Here is a 24560-nt window from a genome sequence, read left to right as displayed (position 1 = left end):
TGTTGATTTTCTTTAGGGGACTTCATTTTTGGAGTTGAAGATTAAGAATTTTGGTGGTGACTCACCTACAGTGTGAGAGCTGGTTTGCCAGATTACCTAAATCTAGAGTGGATATAATTTCCCACTTCATCCTGGTCCTTTATATTAGAAGGGAAAGGTCCTGGTTCAGCCCACTAATAAACAGAGTTAAAAGTTACCCATGGGGAATCAACATCTGAAGGAAGATGAGAATTTTCTTAAAAAATAATCTGAAGTTGACTGTAATAGTCATGAACAGGTTCATCAGATTTTTGTGGGCAAGCTTGAATTTTGTCTCAATCAATAGGCTTTGGAAAAGCCCTAGAAATTGCTCAGTGAAGTCACCTAGCAATTGAACAAGCCTGATCATATAATCAATTAGTGGGCTGCTCTCCCAGTTGTAATTCTAGAGCCCTTTCATGATTTTCCCAATTAGGGGTTTTTATCTAAGGCTGGGCCACTGACAAGCATATTAACTAGCTGATATAAGTTGGAGAAACCAGGTTCATAAGTTTGAATGACTATACTTTTAAATTCCTCAGCAAACCTGGGAGGACCTTCAGTTACTTTGGGAAAATCTTTTAACTATGGCTCGCAGTTTAATTTTAATCCAGGGAATATAAGAAATTAAGGGTTTTTCTCTGGGTCCTCAGGAGGCTTAATTTTAAAGGGACAGATTTTCCTCTGAACCTTTAATTTTAAAGGTTCAGAGGAAAAGGGGGTAGGGAGAGTTTCAGAAAAAAGGACAAGTTTGGTGAGAGATTTAGCATGGGGGACTCGAGAGTATAGAGGAGGTGTAGGTGGTATAGAAGGGAAGGAGGAAGATGGCGCTGGGAACAGGGCCTGAACATGAAGAACCAAGGGAAAGAGAGATAAGATGGTGTCAGAGGCAGAATGGGAGACAAAAGAAGCCAAGGAAGAAGAGTCCAAGGCTTTGGGAGCCATTTTGTTTTTCTTCATTTGCCGTACTTAATCTTATTTTTCAGAGAGGCAATTTTAGACTCCTGATAACATTGGGAATCCTCAAAGTACCAATTGAAATAGGCATACAACTCAGTTCTGGAAAATTTTTGAGCCATTTTAGTCCAATTTGGTTTTAATGAAATTAAGTTTGTGGATTTCGAAAGTTCCTCCAAATGGCCTTTGATATTCTAAATTGCCTTTGGTTGGGTTGGTCCATTTGTTGAAATGTGCATGAAGAATGATGCAGTTTTTAAACATAAAATCATTCAGAGTCACTATAGGGAGGACACCCTCAAACTATTTAGGTAACTGATATCCTATTTCTTACAGGTTTTTCTCTAGAGTAAAAACAATTTTCAAACAGCTCAAACAACTTGAAAGCTGATACCATCCAATTCTAAGGAAACAGGTTGGTCCCAGAGAAGCCAGGCCAAAGACTTTCTCAGTCAGTTTCTAGAGAATAGCCCCTATTCCTAAGGAATGGGCTGACAGCTGAACTGGCACAGTTTCAGTGAAGCAGCTCTTGTTTCCCATAGGAATGGGCCCACAGCTTCTCAGCCAGCTTCAATTGAAACATTCTGATCTCAAAAATCAGACCAAAGTGCAAAAAAAGTACTCGCATACAGAAAAAGACCTTAACCAGAAAGACGAAAGCTTTAAGTAGACCCCCCAAAAGCCTGGAGAGCTTCAAAGGCAAAGAGAGTGTGGGCTTGATCCAGGAGAAAGACCAGGGCTGGTGAGAAAAGCAGTGAGTGACAGTGGGCTCAACTGTGGTACTGCATCTGTTTGCTCACCAGTCCTCGAACCAGCAGGGATCATCTCTGGCCCCCATATGGGCCACCAAAATGTTGACCTAAAATAAAAAGACTGCCAGATATTTCTCCAGCCAAGGTGGGTTTATTCAAGATGAGCAGAGAATTGCAATTTGGGGCCTGCAATTGTGGGAAGCCATGTGCAAGTCCTTGCATGGCAAGGGAAGGAGAACTCTTTTATAAAGGGGAAAAGGAAGCTGGGAGGGCTACAGTAAACAAAGAGTCCATGGCTTTTCACTGGATGAGTCCTTGTCAGGAAGGAAGAGGAATCTTTCTTTTTTTTTGCAGTATGCGGGCCTCTCACTGTTGTGGCCTTTCCCGTTGTGGAGCACAGGCTCTGGACGCGCAGGCTCAGCAGCCATGGCTCACGGGCCCAGCCGCTCTGCGGCATGTGGGATCTTCCCAGACTGGGGCACGAACCCGTGTCCCCTGCATCGGCAGGCGGACTCTCAACCACTGCGCCACCAGGGAAGCCCAAGAGGAATCTTTCTTATTCCTTTTGGGCTCTGTTATCATCATCACAGAGTGTGAGAGCCCCCTGCTTCTGGTCTCCTGACTATTTAATTAAGGTTTCTCTTTATTAATTTTTTTACACTGGAAATAAATACCCAGGAAGTTCCCTCCTCTCCCCAACTCTCAGTAGGGGCTATAGGGACCCCTAGTTGGGAACCATTGTTACATGCAAAGAAAACTGGTCTTAGAGTCAGCAAGACCTGAACAGGGCACAGCATAGTGGTATCCGAAGGATCTGGGCTCAGTTTCCGGACCCACTCTGACCTTCATCATGCCACATAACCTCTTTGAACCTGTTTCTTCAACTGTAAAATGAGGATAATGATCGTGCAGACACTGTTGGTGGCCTATCCAACAGAGCCATCCCTCTGTTTTTCTTGCTAACAGAATCCCAACTTTATTTATTTGGTATGTGCTCAGCCTTGGGAGGAGTCATGACTTAAAACTAAGATGATTGGAGCCTTCCAGTTCTTGTTGATCAGTTTCAGTGTAGGGGTGAGCATCTGGCTCAGTTCTGGCCCAGGGGTTGTAGGTAGAAGACTGCTAGCCTTCTAGGAAGCAATTTTCTCCCTTCCCACAGAGAGTGCTGTCATGTGAGGAAACTCTGCTTTGTGAGCTGGAACGACCACAGTTCAAACGTGAGGTCCAAGCCTGCAAATGAAACCCAACTTGCTGAGGGAAGGCACAAAAGGGAAGGGAAAACCCAGGTCTCTGAGGATATTATGGAGCTTCCAAACCAATCCGAGGTCTAATTTCCTACAGACTCCTAAATAAACAACAAATACCTTTAGGCCATTGTTAGTTGAGTTTTTCTCTTGACTGCAGCCAAACGCATCGTAACCAATATAATGATCCTTATGGATCAGGCAGTGTATGTAAGAGTGTCTATTCTTGTGCACACGATGTAGGCACTCAAGTGATGTTAACTTCCTCACCTCCTTTGACCCTTCATCCTGCTCACCCTATTGAACCCCAGCCCTGGGTGAATCCAGGGTGTTCCTGCTTCCAGACCGTTAAACTATGCTCCTGAATACACACAACTAGACACATTGGCACAATCAGTTACTCGTGGTGACCAGCCTCAACTGGGTCATCCACACTTTCCAGTCAGTTTCTCCTCCTCCACTCTCTGAAATGGCAATTTCAAATCTTTACGTTCTTCTCTCTTTGCCCCTCACCTCACCTCCCCCTCTCTGCTCACAGACAGAAGAGACAGCTCACCTTCTACCTCACCGACAACAAAAAAGCCAGTAGAGGGGGCCTTGCCAATCTTCTCCACCAAACACACTGAAAACTTCCTTCTTTCCGAGGCCAGCCCCTCACATGTCACATGCTTTGGACCCACCCCAGGGTGGTTTTTAGGTCTCCTCTGCCCTAGTCTGTCCTTCCTTAGAACATTCCACCATATACTGTACCAAACAAACATATTCAAATGTACTCACGTCCCATGTTAAACATTTAAATAATTTAAAAGTTTTTCTTTAAAAATTACTTAGCTACAGATAACTTGTCTAATTTTTTTTTATAAATTTATTTATTTTATTTATTTATTTTTGACTGCGTTGGGTCTTTGTTGCTGTGCGCGGGCTTTCTCTAGTTGTGGCGAGCGGGGGCTACTCCTTGTTGCGGTGCACGGGCTTCAGTAGTCGTGGTGTGTGGGCTCAGTAGTTGTGGCGCACGGGCTTAGTTGCTCCGCGGCATGTGAGATCTTCCCAGACCAGGGCTTGAACCCGTGTCCCCTGCATGGGCAGGCAGATTCTTAACCACTGTGCCACCAGGGAAGTCCCAACTTGTCTAATTTGTGATTGACTATTGTTTTTTTGCTTTTTGTTTTTTTTTGGGGAGCATTAAGTTGCTCATTGGGAGTATTTTTCAAGGTGAGAAAAATCTAGCTCTCAATTTGTTTTCAAATGCAACGGCATCTTTATGAGAGTTAAATATTATCATAAAAGAAGTTGATGTAATACTCTGTTGTGCGGACATTTAATTAAACATATTAGTTTTGATTCTGCAGTTTTAAAAAAATCTTGGAGCCAATCATTTACCTTTTAGCGTTCAAAGATGTTTTTGTGGGTCTCTGAAAAACCTGTAGGCCCTAGGTAATTGATCAAATGCCAGGTGCCCCTTCCTGCATCTCAGGGCTCTTAACCCCTTACTCACCTGCATCTTGCACACTTCCCTCTCTGCTGATTCTTCCCAATGCATTTAAATGTGCTCCAACTGCCGTCCAGATAAACCCCAACCCTAATAAAACCTAGCTTAACAAAATCACCCCAGGGCCCGTTGCACTAACCTTTCTAACTCTCCCCTCTCTTCCCCTCCCCACCCAAGGCCAACTATGGACTTGTTTACACTATGTCCACTTCCAGGTGGCCCCTCACCCCCATGGCTCTCAGGGGAAAGACCAAAATCCATACCTTGGCCTATAAACCTTGAGCTGGTGGGGGCTCTGCCACCTCAAGGACTCTGCTAATTGCTCCCCACCCTCCAATTCTCCTCAGACACAAGCTTTCTCCTGCCTCTGGGCCTTTGCCCTTGCTTTGGTGCCCCACGTGGAGCACCCACTTCCACCTACTTCCTTGCCTCTGTAACTCGTATTTCTCTGGGCACCCTCCCCTGATGTTCCAGAGTCAGTCCCCCTATTACATAGCACTTGGTGCTATTGCCTCCTGATATCTGGCTTTTAATTATTCATAATCTCTCATTCGTTGTCTGTCTCCTCGTATTAGTTTGGTAGGGCTGCCATAACAAAGTATCACAGAGTGGGTGGCTTAAACAACAGAAATTAATTTTCTCACAGTTCTGGAGGCTAGAAGTCCAAGATCAAGGTACCGGCAGGTTTGGTTTCTTTTGCAGCCTCTCTTCTTGGCTTGCAAATTGCCACCTCTCACTGTATCCTCACATGGCCTTTTCCCTGTGCTTGTGTAACTCTGGGGCCTCTTCCTCTTCTTATGAGGACACCAGCCTTATTTTAACCTAATCACCCCTTTACAGCCCTTATCTATAAATACTGTTAAGTTCTGACGCACTGGGGTTTGAGATTTCATCACATGAATTTTGGGAGGACACAAGTCAGCCTATAACATCCAGGGACCCTTCCCAGTGTATCCTGAGTACCACGCATAGTACCTGACACAAAGTAAGAAACAAAAACACATTTTCTAGCTAACCAACTGCCTAACTTTGTGACAGTGGCCGGGTTCCTTCTGTTCTCTGCACCTTAGTTGCTTCATCTGTGATATTAGGCGGGAGAAGTTTGTCTCTAAGGACAGTCTGACAGCTGACCAAGCATCCTTATTTTTTTCAGTGAAATCTTTACCCCTCACCACGAGAGGGCAGTGTTACTGATCTTTGTTTCTTCCTTGGGAATGCGCCTTCAACCCTCTAGCCCCAGGGACGTTAAAGTGGAGGAGCTGAGGCCAAGGATAGCCAGCAGCGAAACTATCAGCTGGGCACTCAGCCCGTCTTGAATTTCAACTCTGCCGCTTCCTGGCTGAGGTATCTTATCCAAAGTTCCCTTGAGAGTGTTAGTTTCCTCTGCTGCGAAATGGGCAACGGAAATGGACAATGCCTAAGCACTACTAGGTGGAATGCCTTATCTGTGATATTATAGGGGGCAGATTTCCAGAGTTCCAAGTCTAGAGATCCCAAAAATGCAAATGCCCCACCTGCTACTATCCCAGTGACCAAGTTTCAGTCCGCTGATGGGTCGTGAGAATGTTGGCAGATCTATCTAGGGAGTGGACCTTTCTGAGGGCTTGTACTGGCCAGAGAGCGCAGACGTCTAGAGGAAGGCAGGTGGGCAGAGTCTGGTTCCAATCTCTGCCCGTCCCCCATGAAGTAGAAATGCAGAATGATTTGGGGCATCCTGGGTGGATGTAAGAGAGATTCTGGTCAATTTCAGAGGCTCCAAGTTTATTAAAGTATGAAGTGCCCAAGGAGGTGCAAAAAGAAAATTCCGAGTCAAAAGTATTTAGAAAATTAGTTTCGGGACTTCCCTGATGGCACAGTGGTTAAGAATCTTCCTGCCCATGCAGGGGACACGGGTGCGAGCCCTGGTCCAGGAAGATCCCACATGCCGTGGAGCAACTAAGCCCGTGCGCCACAACTACTGAGCCCACACGCCTAGAGCCCATGCTCCACAATAAGAGAAGCCACCCCAATGAGAAGCCTGCGCACCGCAAAGAAGAGTAACCCCCAACTCGCAGCAACTAGAGAGAGCCCATGCACAGCAATGAAGACCCAACGCAGCCCCCCCCAAAATAATAAAATAAATAAATACGTAAATAAATAAAATATTTTTTTAAAAAAAGAAAATTAGTTTCGTGGTAAGTGTATGTTGTAAACATACATAAAAAGGCAACCAGATTCCCTGGTCAACCACACACAGGGACCCTTGACTGTTGTCTGTCCCCAGATAAGAACCAACAATCAGACCTCAAAGACCAACCTCCCAAGGATGCTGCCACTCTTGGGGAAATAAAGTGGCTGTGACAATTAAAAGTAGGCTTGGCTAAGAACCAAAACCAGAGGGACTTCCCTGGCGGTCCAGTGCTTAAGACTTCACCTTCCAATGCAGGGGGTGTGGGTTCGATCCCTGGTCGGGGAGCAAAGATCCCACATGCCTCGTGGCCAAAAAACCAAAACATAAAACAGAAGCAATATTGTAACAAATGCAATAAAGACTTTAAAAGAAAGAAAGAAAGAAAAAAAGAACCAAAACCAGAGTGAGAAAAAAAGCACAGAAAAGGCAGTGGAGGGGAATCTCTATTGCCACAAGAGATCCACCCCCGGCACTGAAAAAAACGGCCTGAGATCAAACAGCTCTGAAGGTGCCCTTCTTGGGCCTCATGGATTCAGCTGTGACTGAATCCTCTTTAGCTATGCAACCAGACCATTTAGAAAAGTAGTTTACTTACAAAGAAGGGTTCGAAGGAAGTCCAGGCTTTAGAAGAATAAGCTCCCTAAATAAAAAATACAACACCGATTTAAAGGGGAAAACCCTGTAAGCTTGCAAAGGCTAAAAGTTTATAGCTAGTCTGCTCTTTGGGGAAAACAGCAATTTTCTCAAACGGCTACTATCTGCCAACATCATGTCACAGCTTCAGACATCAGTATCACAAGAGTCAGGGATAAAGTTGTCTTAGTTAAGAGTCAGTAACTTCCAGAAAAGCCTTCAGTTTTCATTAATTTGGGAATAAGACTGAAACAAGGTGATCCTGTCCTGCAATTTATATAAAGGTGCAAAGTGCTCTTTCCTCCCCTTCTGACTAAGATTGTGATGTGTATGCCTTCCTTGTGATGAAGGAGGGCAAGGTGTCAGCTTTGTCCCCACAGAGGGCAAAAATTATGGCATATTTTAAAAGTTGCAAATTTACAAAGTAACACTTTTTTTAATGAGAATCTATTTTAATTAATTTTGGGCTGCGTTGGGTCTTCGTTGCTGCGTGCGGGCTTTCTCTAGTTACGGCAAGCAGGGGCTACTCTTTGTTGTGGTGTGCCGGCTTCTCTTGTTGTGGAGCACGGGCTCTAGGTGCGCGGGCTTCAGTAGTTGTGGCTCACGGGCTCTAGAGAGCAGGCTCAGTAGTTGTGGCACATGGACTTATTTGCTCTGCAGCATGTGGGATCTTCCTGGACCAGGGCTTGAACCCGTGTCCCCTGCATTGGCAGGCGGATTCTTAACCACTGTGCCACCAGGGAAGCCCTGAAGTAACAATTTTTTTTTTTTTTTTTTTTTTGCGGTACACGGGCCTCTCACTGTCTTGGCCTCTCCCATTGCGGAGCACAGGCTCCGGACGCGCAGACTCAGCGGCCATGGCTCACGGGCCCAGCCGCTCCGGGGCATGCGGGATCTTCCCGGAACAGGGCACGAACCCGTGTTCCCCGCATCGGCAGGCGGACTCTCAACCACTGCACCACCAGGGAAGCCCATGAAAGAATACTTTTAACACGAGAAAAAAATCACACTGCAATGTAATTGTGCTATTTATAAGCTAATCACAGAATTTAGAAAAGACTCTAATTACTGGCATATTCAAGTTTAAAGGTGCATGAAGAAAGCCTCTCAGTCCCGCCAGTAGGCCTGGCCAATGGTCAAATGCTGAAATCTAAAAGTCCCAGCCCCAAGCCCCTATAGCCCTCTTGAAATGAGCCTTGATGGCAAACTTTGGACATGTGGATAGATTGTTTTTCAACTTCATTTACTTCCTCAACTTTATTGCTTTGTCATATTTGTAAACCCTTTAAGAAAAAAGAAGTCTTCAGGGTATGACAGTTGAGCTGGCACCTCTCCAAGTGTCACTTTCCTTAGTGTAAAAGGGAAATAATGTTACGACCACCTTACCTAGCAGAGGCTGGTGCTATTTGCTTCCCCTTTTGGTTCTGCTACTAGTATGAACCCTGCCTAACCCAGCTGTTCCTGGAAGAGGGTCCCTGCTCACTTCATCTCTTCTTAGTCAAAGTGCCTTCGCATCTCTTCAACTTCCCCTCCGTGAAACGGGTTTGAGGGTGTCACTTTACTATGCCACCTCCATCTGCCCTCAGCCTGTCACAGACCCAGGCATAAAATGCTAGTCAAGGGTAGCTTTTCGTATGGGAGCTGGCAGTTTCCACACACGGAGCTCTGGCCCTACCAACCTGCAGTGCAGCTAAGATCCTGGGGCTTTCCCGACCATGGACTACAACTCCCAGCATGCATCGAGCCCCCGCCAAATCTCGCGTGAAATGACTCGGCCTCAGGAGACTTTATCGGGAAGGCTGTGGGCCAGCCCCCTGTGGTCCCTCCCTGTTTGGTGTCTGGGGCCTTCTGTGTCGCCACGGGCACAGCGCCGCTCACACCATGGCTTGGGTCCCGAATGCGCCACAGCCTCTCGAGAGACGTGGGTCCTCGGAGCCTCTTTAGTGCCGGAGCTCGGGCCGCAGGCGGCTCCGCGGCGGCGGAAAAACAGGTAATCAGATGAGCCGGACCGGACCCTCCTTGGGGCTCGGTCCTCCACCGGTAAGGAGGGGCGTGCCCCCGTCCCCTCCACCGAGGCCCTGGCCCGGGTCCTCGTGGTGCTTCTCTCCTCTCCCCTTACTCAGGCTCAGATCTTTGCCGGACCGCTCCGTGCATCTCTCGTCCCGCCTTCTGGGGTCCCCCCGTGGGGTATCTCTGTGATCATGCCCCGGCACCGGGCTTCGCCTCTACTTTACTAGGCCGGCCTTGTCCTGGACCCCCCCATTTCTCGCCCATACCTCCCAGGCCTCCTACTTGCCTTGCCCCGGGGAACTTTCGGCTTGTGCCAGGCCCTGGCCCTAATCGCCTTAATCTTTCTTATCCTCGCCGGGTGGAAGAGGCGGTTCAGTCAGCCCAGGCGTTTCACATCCTGGTGGCATTGTCCTGTATCTTATGAAGGAGAAGTCAGAGCTCTGCGGGGAGGGGGGAGGGGATGGGCACTGGGAAGTGGAAGGGGAGGTGTCGGGTCGGGATGCTGCCTGGACCCTGAGGATGGCCGACTTTGGTTTCAGTGATATTCTTTAATGAGGAACTAACAATTTTGCCTTCTGAGCTTCATCAGGATAGAGGGGGGAGTGCAGCAAGCTGAAAAGCAAGTAACTTGGCTTTCTCGGAGCTTTGTTTGAGCTCCCCTGTAAAATGGAGATGAAACTACCTGCCTTACAGATGGGCCACTTGTCTGTAATCTTGGACAAATCACTTCTGCTTTTTAGTTTCCTTTTCTTTAAATTGGGGGTAAACAATGCCTGCTTTGCAAGGGTTGCTGCAAGGGTTAAAACACAAGATAAGTGTTGTATAAAACCCTTATGAATATCAGTCAGTACTAGCAGCAAGGAATGAATTTACCCACTGTGGATCCCTCGTCCCTTGCTGTGGGTCAGGTTATTTGGACCCTGAGCCCTAACTTATTTAAAAACGAAATGAGTATAGTATCTCTTGCAAGGTTGTTACAGGAGATACATGAAAGTACAGGAAGGTGTTTGGCAGACTCTGAAGGGCTGTGCCAATGGTGGTTGTTTGTTGTTCTCAGAACCTCTGGAATGGATGGACTCTTCCCGAGCAGCTTTGCTAACTTGCAGCAGCTGAGCAGTGTTCCTCATTAATATCTGTCTGTCAGCATAATCGTCACATCATTTCACTCTGGTAAGGTGACCTTTTCACTGTGTATGGTGTCTGTCGTATCACAGGTGTTAAGATCAGTGACAGGTACAGTGAGACCTTTGATTTTATCCTTTTTTTTCTCCCTCGCATGTTTGTCCCTCTTTTGTGTGTGTTTCAACCTTGTAACCAAGCCATAAAACTCTGTGTGCTTGTCAGAAGAACAGCATTGGAGCTATTCTTTGGTGTTCACTGTAAGAAAATGCCCTTTGTCGTTTTTATTAGGTGGCAGGGACTCAGCTCTGAATTCTGTATAGAAAAAGCACCTGGATCCCAGTCTTTCAATGGCTTCGAGACAACCAGAAGTGCCTGGTAAACTTAATTCTTTTTGGTAAAGTTATGTTTTGCCCTTAACATTTTGAGCTAGACAGAAACTACTTTTTTGAACCACATATTAATAGTAACTCTGTGCCACCAGGAGAGTATTTAGACTTAATAGATTGGCATCATTTAAATATTATCTTATTAACCACCCAGCCAGGGTGTGAACCCAAAAATCTAACTTGAAAGAGAACAGTTATTTCACTTAAGGGTATGACAGATTTGTCACTTTCCTATGTATCAAATAAAAATTTAGAATAAGCTGCGTAGTTCTTAAACCAAAATGATTAAACTCACCCCCTTTTTTTGTGAGGATGAGATAGGAGGGTGGGAGGAATGAAAGTTTGGGCAAAAAGGCACCAGCCTGATTTCAAGACACAATGAACTTAGTCATGAAAATGCTCACTGCAACATTTAGTGAGTCCTGGGTCTGTACAGGGTTATAATTTCTGGGTTAGTGAAGTCATTGATTCCTCCTTGGACTGTTTTAGTGGGAAGGGCTAGTGATTTTTAAAATCTGAATCACTCAATTTTTGATTCTCAGTAAAGTATAGACGATAGTGCCTGTCTCTCAGGTTTGCTGTGAAGATCAAACATAAAATACATGAAAATGTGAGTTAAAGATGAATATACATTTACTGCCCAGAAAATTTTTTGGTCTCTATTTGTGGGAATTTATCTCCTAGTAAATATTAGCTGACTTTATTATTATTCTTAGGAAGGCTATTGGGATGGCTCTTGGGATGAGTCTTTAAGATGTTTCTGAAATTGCTCCCAAATTAAGTGGAGTCATAGGAGTCTCCCTTGTGTCTCCCGATAAGGATCCATTTCTAGTCTCTAACTTCAACTTGTGTTTTAGTTTGTCTTTCATTGTCGTTGTGATGACTGTGAACTCCCTGTAAGCACCCTGGCCGCAGGGTTGCATGCATTAGGTTAATGCTTATAGGGTGGGGAGCATGGAGTGTTGCATGGCGGGTGTGAGAGCTGGCTGAGATCTGTGTTCCAGCCCCCACCTCACACTTGCTAGTGGGGTGTTGCTTAAGATCTATGCCTCAGTTTCCTGAGCTGGAAAAGGGGAAGAATATCTGCTTAATGAGGATTAGGAAAGATGAGGGATGTAAGTTCCTGGCAAGGAAGGGTACTTGTAATTACGATTTGCTTGTGTGTTTGTTTTAATTGAGATAATTCACATACCATACAATTCAGCCATTTAAAATGAACAGTATAGTGATTTTTAGTATATTCACAAGGTTGTGCAACCATCACCACTGTCTGATTCCAGAACATCTTCCTCACCCACAAAAGAAAACCTTGTCCCTTTAGTAGTCACTCCTGTGGCTCCTCCCTCCCCCCAGGTCCTGGCAACTACTAATCCTCTTTCTGTTTCTATGGATTTGTTAGTAATTGTCATTAATCATAATAATAATGGTAACTGCTTGGCCCTCTTGTTGTTTACACGGAATGTCTTTGCTGGTTTTGGACTTACTGCCGAACAGGTTGATGTCTTGGAGAGTGTGATTGTGTAATTATAGCAGCAGGATAACGTCACACTGAAGGCAGGATCTGGACGTTAGTTCTGCTCTGAAAGGATCCACAAACAAACAATATGAACTTTGCTCCCTGATCTGGCAGAGCTGAGTGTGCCCTTGAGGTGGGGAGCCTGCGTCACTGGGGCATTCTGCCAGTCCGTTCCGGTGGACAGGAATGGCAGGATCAGCTGGCAGTGCTTTGTGAGAACCGTTGTCAGTAGTTTCTGTGATGAAAATTGGCTGTGCCATTTAAGTCATATAGAACATTCGAAACTGTTCTAGATGCTGCTGGACAGCATATTATTTGACATATTTCTTGTCATGGTGCTCTTGTTATCTTAGGTGAGTTAGTAAAGACAGAGGATTTTCCACCTCTGGGCCTTCATTTCCTCATGTATAAACTGGGAACAAGATTTCATGGTGTTTTTTTTTTTTTTTTTGGCCATGAGGCTTGTGGGATTTTAGTCCCCCCAACCAGGGATTGAACCCTGGCCCTCAGCAGTGAAAGCATGGAGTCCTAACCACTAGACTGCCAGGGAATTCCCAAGACTGCATATCCTCAGTTTTGCCTGAGTTGAGAGTCTTGGGATTGCCACGGGCTTCTGTGGCCTAAAGAATACAAGCTTTGAGGGCTTCCCTGGTGGCGCAGTGGTTGAGAGTCCGCCTGCTGATGCAGGGGTCATGGGTTCGTGCCCCGGTCCGGGAAGATCCCACATGCCGTGGAGTGTCTGGGCCCGTGAGCCATGGCTGCTGAGCCTGCACGTCCGGAGCCTGTGTTCCGCCACAGGAGAGGCCACAACAGTAAGAGGCCCGTGTACCCCCGCCCCCCAAAAAAATAAAAAAGAATACAAGCTTTGAAATCAGATTGCTTTGGGTTTTGATTCCTTACTGCACTTTCAAGTTATGTGACCTTGCTCAGGTAAATTGAAATTGAATTTTGGTTTCCTAATCCATAAAAATGAATTAGGGCTGCTGTGTGGGCTAAGTGGAGAATCCAGTGTCAGGCAGAGAGGAAGGAATTTGTAGTTACCTTACCTTGACTGGATTAGCTCTTCCAGAACGAGCTTTTCTTGCTCTGTCCCAGAATAAGAGTGTTTCAGAGCTTTCCTGCCTACAGATTAATTTAAAGCTACTGGTATGTTCAGTTGATGAGCCCATCCTGACAGGTGTGTCTGTTCTTAGCTCTTGAGCCTAGTGGGCCTCTAGGCAAGATGTCCCTGCCCATCGGGATGTACCGCCGGGCATTCAGCTATGATGATGCCCTCGAGGACCCTACGCCCATGACTCCTCCTCCATCGGACATGGGCAGCATCCCCTGGAAGCCAGTGATTCCAGAGCGCAAGTATCAGCACCTCGCCAAGGTATCTGACCCCGCTGACTGCTGTTGGCAGGCCCAACCCCTTCGTTCTCCTTCCTCTGCTCCAGAAGCTGTCAGCGGTTCCTGACACCCATAGAATTGGGCAGCCACCAATCCCTATATATGTTATATTTTCTGTAGAGTTGGTAGGCCTTTTTCCTTTTTAATTCAAAACTAGAATGGCTGTGTCTTCTACCTGAAATACAACCTCTCCATCCCTCTCCTCCCCGTCCTCCCCACCCTCGTTTCCACAGTATTAAATCCAAGCTCCTTAGTCTTAGTCTGGCTCTGCATGGTCTAGGTCCTGTCTGCGCTCCCTCCCCTCCGAATCCACCCCCCACCCTCTGTGATCCAGCCATGCAAGTTACCTAAGATTTCTTGTATTTAATAGGGTATTTGATGCCTCTAAGTCTTTGCTTCTCGCTGCTCCGATTGCCTGGAATGTTCACAGTCCCCATCCTATCCTCGTACTTCATCTGCCTGACAGATGGCATCCTTTAAGTCTTAGCTCAACCATCTCTTCTGTGATTTTCCTCCGTCCTCCCAGTAAGACTATCACCCCTCCTTTTGAGGTCTCCAGTGTACTGTGGACCCCTGTTACAATCCCTGTGTTACTTCATTGCCCTCCATTAGCTTCCTGCAGGCAGGGGCCCTGTCTGATTCATACTCCATCTACAGTATCTAGCAGAGGACTTGGCATAAAGTGATTGCAAAAAGATGCTCATTGAGTGATTAAAAATTGGCTCTTTCCTGAACATATGCTGTGCTTTTCCTCATGCTGTCCCTCCTGCCTCAGATGCCCTTCCCCACTGCCATCCTATGTGAGAGCTGCCTCCTTTGTAAGGCCCTCCTGACATGCACACACATGCACACACATACCTCGTTACACACTGATCTGCTCTCACAGCCCTTTTGTGCAGTTGGCCTTCATGGGTTCTGACATGCTTGTTGCAGGCTTGTTTCTGAAGCCTGTGCTTCCTGACTGCAGGGACTGTGTCTCTCTCGCCTCTGACTTTCCAACCACCAAGAATGCCAGAAAGGTGGTCCTGTTGCCTGAATAAGCTAGGCCCACCCAGTTCAGATGAATCCTTTTAAGCGGCAGCTATCGTTTCACTGCACTTTGAGCTGTGTGACAGCTAGGTCCTGACAGCAAGTACCAGTAAGCAGCTATCTAAGCAGACCTGGGTGTGAGCCACCTAACAGTCTGTGCACCAGCTGTGAGCTTGGGCTTCACCCCTGAGCCACAGTGTCTCTGTGTGAGAGATGAAAATACTTTGTCATGGAGGTGCCGTGGGCATTAAATAAAAGAGGACTGGAGGGACTTCCCTGGTGGCACAGTGGTTAAGAATCTGCCTGCCATTGCAGCGGACACGGGTTCAAGCCCTGGTCTGGGAAGATCCCATATGCCATGGAGCAACTAAGCCCGTGCGCCACAACTACGGAGCCTGCGCTCTAGAGCCCGAGAGCCACAACTACTGAGCCCACGCACCTAGAGCCCGTGCTCCGCAACAAGAGAAGCCACCGCACTGGGAAGCCCGTGCACCGCAATGAAGAGTAGCCCCCACTCGCCGCAGCTAGAAAAAACCCGCGCGCAGCAACGAAGACCCAACGCAGCCAAAAATAAATAAATAAAATAGATAAATTTATAAAAAAAAAAAAAAGAGGATTGAAAGGCCTGGCACATATTAGGTGTGGAGCTGATGTTGTGACTCCTGGCTCCGGGCTTAGTTTCCCTTGGCAGAGCTGTATGTGATCCTTCCTTTCTAAAGAGTGTAGTGTTCCCCCCCGCCCCCCCAATACCATTAAGCTCTCAGAACAGGGCGCTCCTTGCTATGAAAGTGCCCCCTACAGCTCTGGGGCAAGTTCCCTATATCAGTTTTCTACTGAAATCTGACCCAGTCAGTTGTTGAGGTGGAAACATTTTGTGTAAAAAGTATTGGCGGTACTAGGGGGAAAGGGCCCCAGCAGCCTGCCTGTGATGCCAAAACAGCAGACTCAAAGGACGGGAGCAGAAAAGAAGCAAGGCTCCTGATAGCTCTTGGGAGGGCAGCCCACTACCCTCTTCATTTATGAAGGCTGCTGCTTGCTTCTCTAGGCAAAGAATGGGCTTCCAGTTTTCTGCTGTGTCCCAGCTGGAACAGCTGACAGTTTGGAACAACTGGCCTTTCTAAGGAGAGCTCAACTTGACTCATTACATGCATTCTTTTGTTTGTCCTAACCATCCATGCCCTAGGCATCCATGTCCCAATCGTCAGCCGTCTTCCAAGTGAGAAAGCAGAGGTTCAAGTTTTGCTCGAGTAAGGTCACAGCTGAAGAGTTTAAATCCTGTTTTGTAACAGGGATACATTTCAATACTTCCTTCTACTCCCCTCCTTTCTGACCATCTTTCTTCTCGATTCCTTTGGAGAAGTAGAGAACAAAGAGTAAAACCCAGTCCTCTGCTTCCAGTCAGTCCTGAGCACGGTGTCAGGTGTTTAGATTAAGGAAGGCAGCGTGCTCCAGCTCTCTCATGTTAAAGCTGAGGAGCTACGTAGACTTTCTGGTTTGTTTTAAAAGACCGTTATTGAACCCTTAGAGCAGTGGTCCTCAAAGTGTGGTCTCAGGGACCAACAGCATCAGCATCACTTGGTAATTTGTTAGAAACAAAATTCTTGAGCCCTACCTACTGAATCAGCTCTGGGTTGGGGCCCAGCAGTCTGTTTAACAAGCCCTCCAGGGGATTCTGGTGCTTGGCAAAATTTGCGAACCACTTAGCGAATGCAGTGATTAATTAAGCAAAAGCAAGCATGGTGCTTGGTACACGGTCAATGCTTAGTAATAGTTGTTTCTTCTGTATCCTTAGGGGCATATTGTGTTTTGGACAGACATAATCTGGAAAGATAATAGAGCTCAGAGCTTCAAATTCTGGCTCTCCCACTTTTATAAATACAGGCTATTCGTATAATGTCATATCTTTTGTTACTATGGATAATACATATCTAATTGGGTGTGGACAACCAAGCCCCCCTTCACATATTTTCTCCTGTATCTGATGACTCCCAGAGGAGTAAGTTGAGGCGTGTGACTCCCTTGTCTGGCTCAGGTGCCTCCTTGCCCCTCTTGAACAGGTGGAGGAAGGAGAGGCCAGCGTCTCATCCTGTGCCCTGCCATCGGCCATTGATGGTGCGGACAAGGTCCCCGTGGTGAAGGCTAAAGCTACCCATGTCATCATGAGTTCTCTGATCACAAGTAAGCATTCTGCGCTCTCAGAACTGGGGACGGGGAAGAGTTTAGGCTTCCTACAACTAGCTGCGGGAGTTCTGCAGACACACTTGCCTTAACCTGTCCTAACCCGGCCCGGCAGAGGTCAGTCTGGCTGCTGAGTCATCACCAGTGTCGAAGCTACATTTAGGTGGAAGACTTGCCCAACGTTAAGCATCTCAGTTGATTCAGGTGCGCTCCTGCTGCTTCGTTGCTACAGCCTTATTTTCCCATATCCATCAGCGTGACCTTGGGCAAGTTACTTAACTACTGAGGCTGTTTCCTCCTCTGTGAGATGGGGAATCTGGCCGGCAGGTGGAGGGGAGGATTAGATGGCACCAGTGCTCAGTGGCCGGGAGTGGCTGCTGATACTGTTTCAAGCTCTGCTGGAGAAGGAGACACACTGAGACATCTCCCACCGCCCCTGCGCTTATTTTTTTAAATTAAATGGCTCAAAGTTGTTCCTCCTCTTGGATCTTGAGACAAGATTGGTGCCTCAAGTGTCTTTGGTCTTAAGAATGTGTGATTTGTGGTCCTGATAAGACTGGAAACAAGAGAGCTTGAATTTTTTAAAAAAATCTTACAAGTTAACTAAACTTGTTGGTTCCAGAGGGCCCTTCTAGTTGCTTCTAGTGGGAAGTTAACAATTATTAGATATACAGCTCTGCTTGTCAGCAGCAGCCTCTGCCAGGGGCAGGGCACGTAGAGGTTCTCTTCAGTTGGCTCAGTTTTGATGTCGGAAGCCCTTGTTTATCTGCTCTGGAGGGCATCAGTTAGTCTTGGGCAATTCCTGAAGAACTCACCCAGGAACCAAAAGTCCAAACTCTTACTTGGACTTTTTCTTATTCACACATAAATGCACTGTTTGAATCAGCAACTATTGCTTGTATTTTGCAAGCTTGAGAAGGTGTCCTGGCAGTGTTAGGAAGCTTAGTCATTGTTCTTTTAGAACAGTGTAACTTCTTTATTGAAAATAGAGTTTACTAAAAGTATAGAACATTATAGCGCCCCAGTATATATTACTATCACTCAGATACTTATTTGGCTTAGTCATTTCCACATATATGCATATTTTTATATAATTGCAAATCTAATAGACAAACCATTCTATCAGTATTTTTTCAATTTATATTACGATGAACTTTTCATGTTGCTGTAGTCATAAATTAAAAAAAAAAAGCTGCATTTAAAATCCTGGCATTTTAAATACCAGGTATCGTGTTCATTAAATCCTTTCCTGCTTTTAAAATTTTCAAGTGACTACATGGCAAGACTGGAAAACACCTTTATACGTTTAGTGTGTGTGTGTGTGTGTGTGTGTATGTTTCCTTTGCTTCTATTTCTGTTGGAAATAAACTAGTCCCTTAGAAGGGGAATGACTAAGTCATAAAGGACATCTGGCATCTGGACTTTTGGTCCTCAGCTGCCACATTCTTGTACATGGGGGTGTATTACGTAGCGTGTGTACAGATTAAGCAAAAATTCCACTGTCAGTCATTCCCAGGTATAACTGACATTGATGACAAGATAATCGGGTCAGACTGCCCTGATAGTGAGTTGAGTCTGCCTGCTGTGCCAGGCACTGTGGTGGGCAGTTTCACACACAGGAAACATTGGGTCAGTAGACCTTGGTTAGTTCAAGGCACATTCTCTCTGGTTTGGGTCCAGTTGCTACTTTGGTGCCATCTGTCCTAAACGTGGCCCATTTCTCTTTGGTGAAGATCGTAAAGAGGGTGGTGAGTATCTCTGAGGAAACTTTATATTTGGAGAACTTGCACTGTTTCTGAATGTCAGCTGCCTTCTTCATGTTGCATTTCTGAATACAAAGAAAATGTCCTAGGGTATGAATGAGAGGAAGGTAAGGAGTGTTTCCCTGGAGGTTATCAGGCTGTCCCTTTAGGAGTAACCTGCTCTTTAGCTTGCTGTAAGGGAAGGCTTCTTTCTGCCTAGGCTTCGTGTGAGGTTCAGAACTCCTGCCACGATGCCTGTCTGGGCGTCCTTCTCGGGTGGCCAGTGTGTATGCCCTTGCTCCCGGGGAGAACAGTGGATATCTGTGTTCATCTCCTCCAGTTTGTGATGGGAGAGGGGGGTGGGCATGACTGTTATCTCCTCTGTTCCCAGAACAGACCCAGGAGAGCATTCAGCGTTTTGAGCAACAGGCAGGGCTGAGAGATGCTGGCTACACACCCCACAAGGGCCTCACCACCGAGGAGACCAAGTACCTTCGAGTGGCAGAAGCACTCCACGTAAGCTTGTTTCTTAGGAACTTTTAAAAAACAAAACCCTCGGGCTTCCCGGGTGGCGCAGTGGTTGAGAGTCCGCCTGTGGATACAGGGGACACGGGTTCGTGCCCCGGTCCGGGAAGATCCCACGTGCCGCGGGGCGGCTGGGCCCGTGAGCCATGGCCGCTGAGCCTGCGCGTCCGGAGCCTGTGCTCCACAACGGGAGAGGCCACAACAGTGAGAGGCCCGTGTACCGCAAAAAAAACAAAACCCTCATCATTCACAGCTTGAGGTGTGGCTGTGGTTTTGAAGTTACCAGCTCAGCTAGTTGGGGGTGTGGAGAGTGGTGGAAAGAGGCTTGAGCAAGGAATTTAGAGCAGGTTTAGTCCCCCTTGTGGTCGCACTTTCTAGCTGAAAGCTCCCGGGCTCTTGGCCTCGTAGTTTCTGCTTATCCATCTATAAAACTTACTGTTTCCCTTACTTCTAGTTCGGAGGGTCAGATGAGATTCTGAGCTTACACAGGTGATATGTGTGAGCACGTTATGAACAACAAAGCCAACGTGGGTCACTATGTACCAGGGTGATTGACTCTGAGGGCGAGAAATGGGAGTCAGGCAACCTCAACAGAAGTAACACTGGCTAGAAAGGAATGTTATGCTCTATGTTTAGTTTTTTAAAAATTAAAATAAATATAGAATTGGGATGTTTTTGCTTTCATTTTAAAAATTGGAACAAATGGAGAATTTTCAGTAAGGTTAATAATGACCAAATAATTGTATGAATAAAATAAAATAGTTTCAAATGATTTTCTTTCAGGGAATATCACTTTATACTTAATAGTGCTTTTAAGATTTATCAAGCACTCATATTCACTTCATCTTCTTATTAATCCTCTGACATAGATACATCCATGTTTTATAAATGAAGAAGCTGAGGTCCAGGGTTATGTATTTATTAACCAGTCATAGTACCTGAAATCAAGTCTCCTGATGCCCTATTTCCTGTTGGTTTTTCTCCATATTCCAGAGTTGCCTGAGAATCTGGCTCCCGAGGGGCTCACAAGGAGGATCATGATATACAATACATGGAGGAGGAATAGTTGGGGGTTAGTGGCCTGTGGGCAGGGATATGAGACGTTGTGGATGGCTGCATTTTGTAATGAGCATCCCGGATGATGTTTGCACACTAAACTTAAAACCACTGCTGTGGCGGGTCAGGGTTGGTTTGGTGTCCAGCTTAAGCTCTCAGACAAGACAGATCCTTCCGGAGAGGGGCACTGTCAGCCTTTGACACTGAGAACTTTCCAGGGTGGGTGTCAGTCTGAATTCCATTTGCACAGTTCACCCCATATAATGGTGGAACTGAATCTGGCCCACCTTCTGCATCTTGGCCATAGGAGTAGAACATGAGGATGGCTGAAATGCCAGCTCATGTAACTTGATATGTTGAGTGTTGAGAAAATTCATCACGGTCATTTGTTTGAAGTATAGCCTGGGCTGAGCATTGGTGTACTAGACACGGAGCACGGAGACCGTATGGAAGCCTTGACCTAGGAGCAGTGAGAAGTAGGCTTGTCTCCCCTGCTAGACTGCTGGTCTGTCTGTTAGATGTCTGTTTACAACGCTGAGGGCAGCTGGAGTGACTGGTTATGGGAAGGAAGGGCTGCACAGAGGGAGCATTTAGCTGGAGGGGTTAGCGGCCAAGTCTTGGCGCTGAGAGGCTGGGGATGGCGGGGTGTGCGCGGTAGCGGCAAAGAGGGCAGTTGAGGAAGGCCCGCCACTGGGGTTCTGGCTCGTCCACTTATTGGTTGGTCAATGTGGACAGTCGAAAGCTCTGGTGTGGAATTAGTACAGAGATGTTCAGGATATGCTATAGAATGAATACGTTTTTTTAAAAGATGGAACTCTAGTATGGCAGAATCAAAGGAATATCTTCCTATAATCCAAAACTATTTCACCTCTTCATGTTTCCTTTTGCCTGAAGTTAGTGTGAACCAGGTTGTTTATACCCAAACTTAGCTGTTTTGTATTTGCTGTGATTTTTAAAAAGCCTCTCTTCTTACCCATCTGAGCAGAAACTAAAGCTCCAGAGCGGAGAGATAACAAGAGAGGAGAAGCAGCCGGCCTCCACCCAGTCCACCCCAAGCAGCAGCCCCCACTCGTCCCCTAAGCAGAAGCCCAGGTGAGCCCTTCCTGCAGCCCCCACCCCCCCCCAGTAGCCGTGGGCTAAAGCAAAGCCAGTGCCACGTCCAACACTGGGAGGTCAGCCTGTGGCTTCCGAGCCAGGAGGGGGAGCTGACAGTCCCTAGTCCTGGCGTGGGACACTTCTAGAGGTGTAGGAAGAGGATGTGTTACCATTTCATTCTTTCTCTTCCAGAGGCTGGTTCACTTCTGGTTCTTCCACAGCCTTACCTGGCCCCAATCTTAGCACCATGGATTCTGGAAGCGGGGAAAAAGACAGAAGCTCGGCAGATAAATGGAGCGTCTTTGGACCAAGATCCCTCCAGAAGTCTGATTCGGGTAAGGCTGCCGCTTCACGAAAGAGAGCAGTGGTGGGCATTTTACCATGTATGTTGGTAGCTTCTTACTAATTTTGAAATCGTTTGCTCTGTGGTTTACTTCTGTAGGAGGTTTTGCCATCCAGGCCTACAAAGGAGCCCAGAAGCCTTCTCCAATGGAACTGATTCGCACACAAGCCACCCGAATGGCCGAGGATCCAGCAGTGTTCAAGCCACCCAAAATGGACATCCCAGTGATAGAAGGGAAGAAACAGCTGCCGCGGGCCCACAATCTAAAACCGCGGGACTTGAATGTTCTCACACCCACTGGCTTCTAGAGCTCTTTCTGTTCCAGGGACTCTGGATAGAGGTGGCTTAAGCCCAGCTCCCCTTTACCTTGGCTCTGACATAGGAAAAGTTTTGTTTTCTCTTTTTAAAAAACTCTCAAACTGAGGCTAGAGCTGGAGACATAATTGGCTTTTGAGAAACATTAGTGCAAAGCTTGTCCTTGTGTGGAAGAAGCCATTTTGTACTGCTTTAATTTAAAGTTAGGCTAAACCTCAGCAGTGATGTATGGGGACCTCATTACCTATTTTTGTATCACTTACCCTACACAAGAACTTTGATCATTACTTAATAGGTAAATAATATTTGTGTTGTTCCAAAACCAAGGCTTCTTGATTCCTTTACCACTGTCCATGTGCGCATGGACAAATCATGGCATAGAGGCGTTCACTGACTAGTTTAGATGACTTTGGCCCTCTTGGCTGTGCTGGCACTGTGTGCTCCAGCCTTGTCAGTTATGGGGACCCAGGATCTGTTTGAGATCTGGGTATAGTTAAGAGCCAGCCTTGGTAGGGATCCCCTCTGTTTTCTGCTGAAACCGGAATCTCCTTGCTTTTTGGTAGACCTCATGGATCACTTTGTCCTGCAGCCAGTTCTTACGTAGTACCTCTTGGGCCAGTGCTGTTGGAGGGATGCTTCTCTTTTGTGTGTCACAGAACAAACACTAGCCTTACATATCCTTTGTTGCACTTTAAAGTGAGATTAATTTAACTCCCATTTGGTTGAAAACTTCCAAAGGGAGAAAATCCAGTCTACTGGTTTGGTATAGATAAATGGATGTTAAACTTTCTTAAAGGAAGTGGCAACTGCAGTTCGAGTATAGTCTTGCGGTTCATACGAAACTAGTGTCACCCTATTTTGAGTTTCTTGTTCAGGCCAGGGCCTGAAAAATTCTTTTCTGGGAGGTGGAAGAATTAAAAAATTTTCTGCATGCAATCATTTTCCCCCCAAAAGAGCCTCATACCTTTCTAAACACGTACCTCACTGAGGAAAGGGACGAGGGGAACCACCTTTTCATTTCTCCTCACTGTGTACATGTTCAATCATTGTCTGGAACACTGTCTCAAATTCCTGCTGTCTTTTGCTTTGGACAGTATGGTGTCTACACAAGGAGCTGAGCTGACCTTCCCACAGAGATGCCCTGGAGTCTAAAATGATCAGAACAGTTAATTTATTTGTGTTTTCTGTTATGCTTGTATCTCTTAACTTGTTTTGACAATAAAAATCCTTACTACTTTCTCAAATGTGGATGGAACTTTTTTTGGTTCTGTTAAGAGTAGTTATTCCATTCTGCCTGCTTGCAGTCATGAAACCGAAGCGTGATAAACTTGGTATTTTGAAAAACCATTGCTTTTTTATTGTATGTATGCTTTTAACATCAGATTTTTTGTAACACACTCAATCCTTTTGTTTTTACCCCTTTCATTGCATTAGATCTTGACAGACTGGCCACAAAGTCAAATTCATAGGCAATATCACAGGTCCAATATAGGATGTTTGTTTTCCATTAGGGAGAAACAAATATCTCTCTCTCTTTCGAAACAGGTTGTCAGTACCTTGAATGACATAACATTGATGTCTAGAATTTGTTCAGCACACGGATTCTTTTTTCACATCTTGAAATGTTAAACATATAGTGCATATAGTATTACCTGTTTCAAAAGAAGTATAGATAAATAATTTATTAAAAAATATATACACCTTATATATTTAAGCCATATCTGAGAACAGGCTAGGATAGGATTATAAAAAAAAAGATATTTACTAAACAGAAAGTTATTATAGCCTACAGATAAATAAGATAGGTTTGGTCCTATAAGATTTTAAACTACTTTTTATACTTTTAGAACTTCCAAGTAATTTGAGATAGAGTTCAGGAGGTATTCTTGGCGTTCAGTGCTTAGAAGGACCTCAGGGTCTGCTCCAGGCCTGTGGAGAGGTGTCTGCGTCAGGGTTCAGGTCTGCGGCATAGAAAAGCAGGAGCTTCAACAGGTGCACCTTGTCTTGGAGCTGTGGGACGAGCGGCTCCCCCAGCATCTGGACCAGGCGGCTGCGGAAGGCCTCGATCTGTTTCTCCACGTCCACCACTGTGATGTCATCTCCTTGCTGGGGCTTGGGCTTAATCCTTTTGATTATTAAGTCTTTTCGATCGATCACTGAACTCCGTAAGTGCTCTGCAAGAGGGAAAAGGTTAGCGGAACTGTTCTTAACTGCTTTTTATTCCTTTATGACTTGGGAAGATGAAGTCCAATTTTGGTAGGTAGGGTCTAGGCAAAGACTTGATGAGTTACTAGGATACAAGTCAAAGGGCATGTGAGTACCTGTGGTACCTCCATTTCCAGTCCTTTGTTCTTGGTCCTCTTTGGACCTCAAGTTTTACGTATTAAAAAATGTATTTCAAAGTCATTTTAATTTTTTTCAGAGTAGTACATGCGTTGTTTAAGAAAATCAAATTCTACTCAAAGGCTTTTGTCCCCTGTGACCGTTCTCCTCCAGTAGCAGAGTGAAATAGAGCACATTTCCCTGCTTAAAACCCTCCAGATACTTGCCTTTGCTTTCAGAGGCCAAACTCCACATTGTTCTGTGGCCCA

At 46.0% G+C, this 24560-nt stretch overlaps 2 protein-coding genes across 2 annotated transcripts in view; one reads left to right on the top strand and one right to left on the bottom strand.

Annotated features, from left to right (window-relative positions):
* Nucleotides 1-10742: 10742 nt before the first annotated feature.
* Nucleotides 10743-21962, top strand: KIAA1191 (KIAA1191 ortholog). Its single transcript, XM_065875013.1, has 7 exons — nucleotides 10743-10770; nucleotides 13491-13669; nucleotides 16773-16893; nucleotides 19027-19151; nucleotides 21202-21308; nucleotides 21504-21646; nucleotides 21754-21962. Exons 1-7 carry the CDS (start codon nucleotides 10743-10745, stop codon nucleotides 21960-21962), a joined length of 912 nt encoding a protein of 303 aa, XP_065731085.1.
* Nucleotides 21963-23880: 1918 nt separating this feature from the next.
* Nucleotides 23881-24560, bottom strand: part of SIMC1 (SUMO interacting motifs containing 1) — a 45879-nt gene continuing 45199 nt past the window's right edge. Inside the window, exon 12 of the mRNA XM_065873748.1 lies at nucleotides 23881-24143. Within this exon, the coding sequence (XP_065729820.1) occupies nucleotides 23881-24143 (263 nt within the window). The remainder of the gene's footprint in view (nucleotides 24144-24560) is intronic.

This window comes from Phocoena phocoena, chromosome 3, assembly GCF_963924675.1.
Source record: "Phocoena phocoena chromosome 3, mPhoPho1.1, whole genome shotgun sequence".
In the NCBI taxonomy this organism is placed as follows: Eukaryota; Metazoa; Chordata; class Mammalia; order Artiodactyla; family Phocoenidae; genus Phocoena; species Phocoena phocoena.
The sequence above is the reverse complement of the archived record's forward strand: the minus strand, read 5'-3'. Positions and strand labels throughout refer to the sequence as shown.

Excerpts from the sequence above, each read along its gene's own strand:
- KIAA1191 (XM_065875013.1), top strand. The coding sequence starts at position 10,743 with ATGGCTTCGAGACAACCAGAAGTGCCTG. Across the intron at positions 10,771-13,490 it reads GAGACAACCAGAAGTGCCTG|CTCTTGAGCCTAGTGGGCCT; the intron begins GTAAACTTAATT and ends GTCTGTTCTTAG. Across the intron at positions 21,309-21,503 it reads TCCCCTAAGCAGAAGCCCAG|AGGCTGGTTCACTTCTGGTT; the intron begins GTGAGCCCTTCC and ends TTTCTCTTCCAG.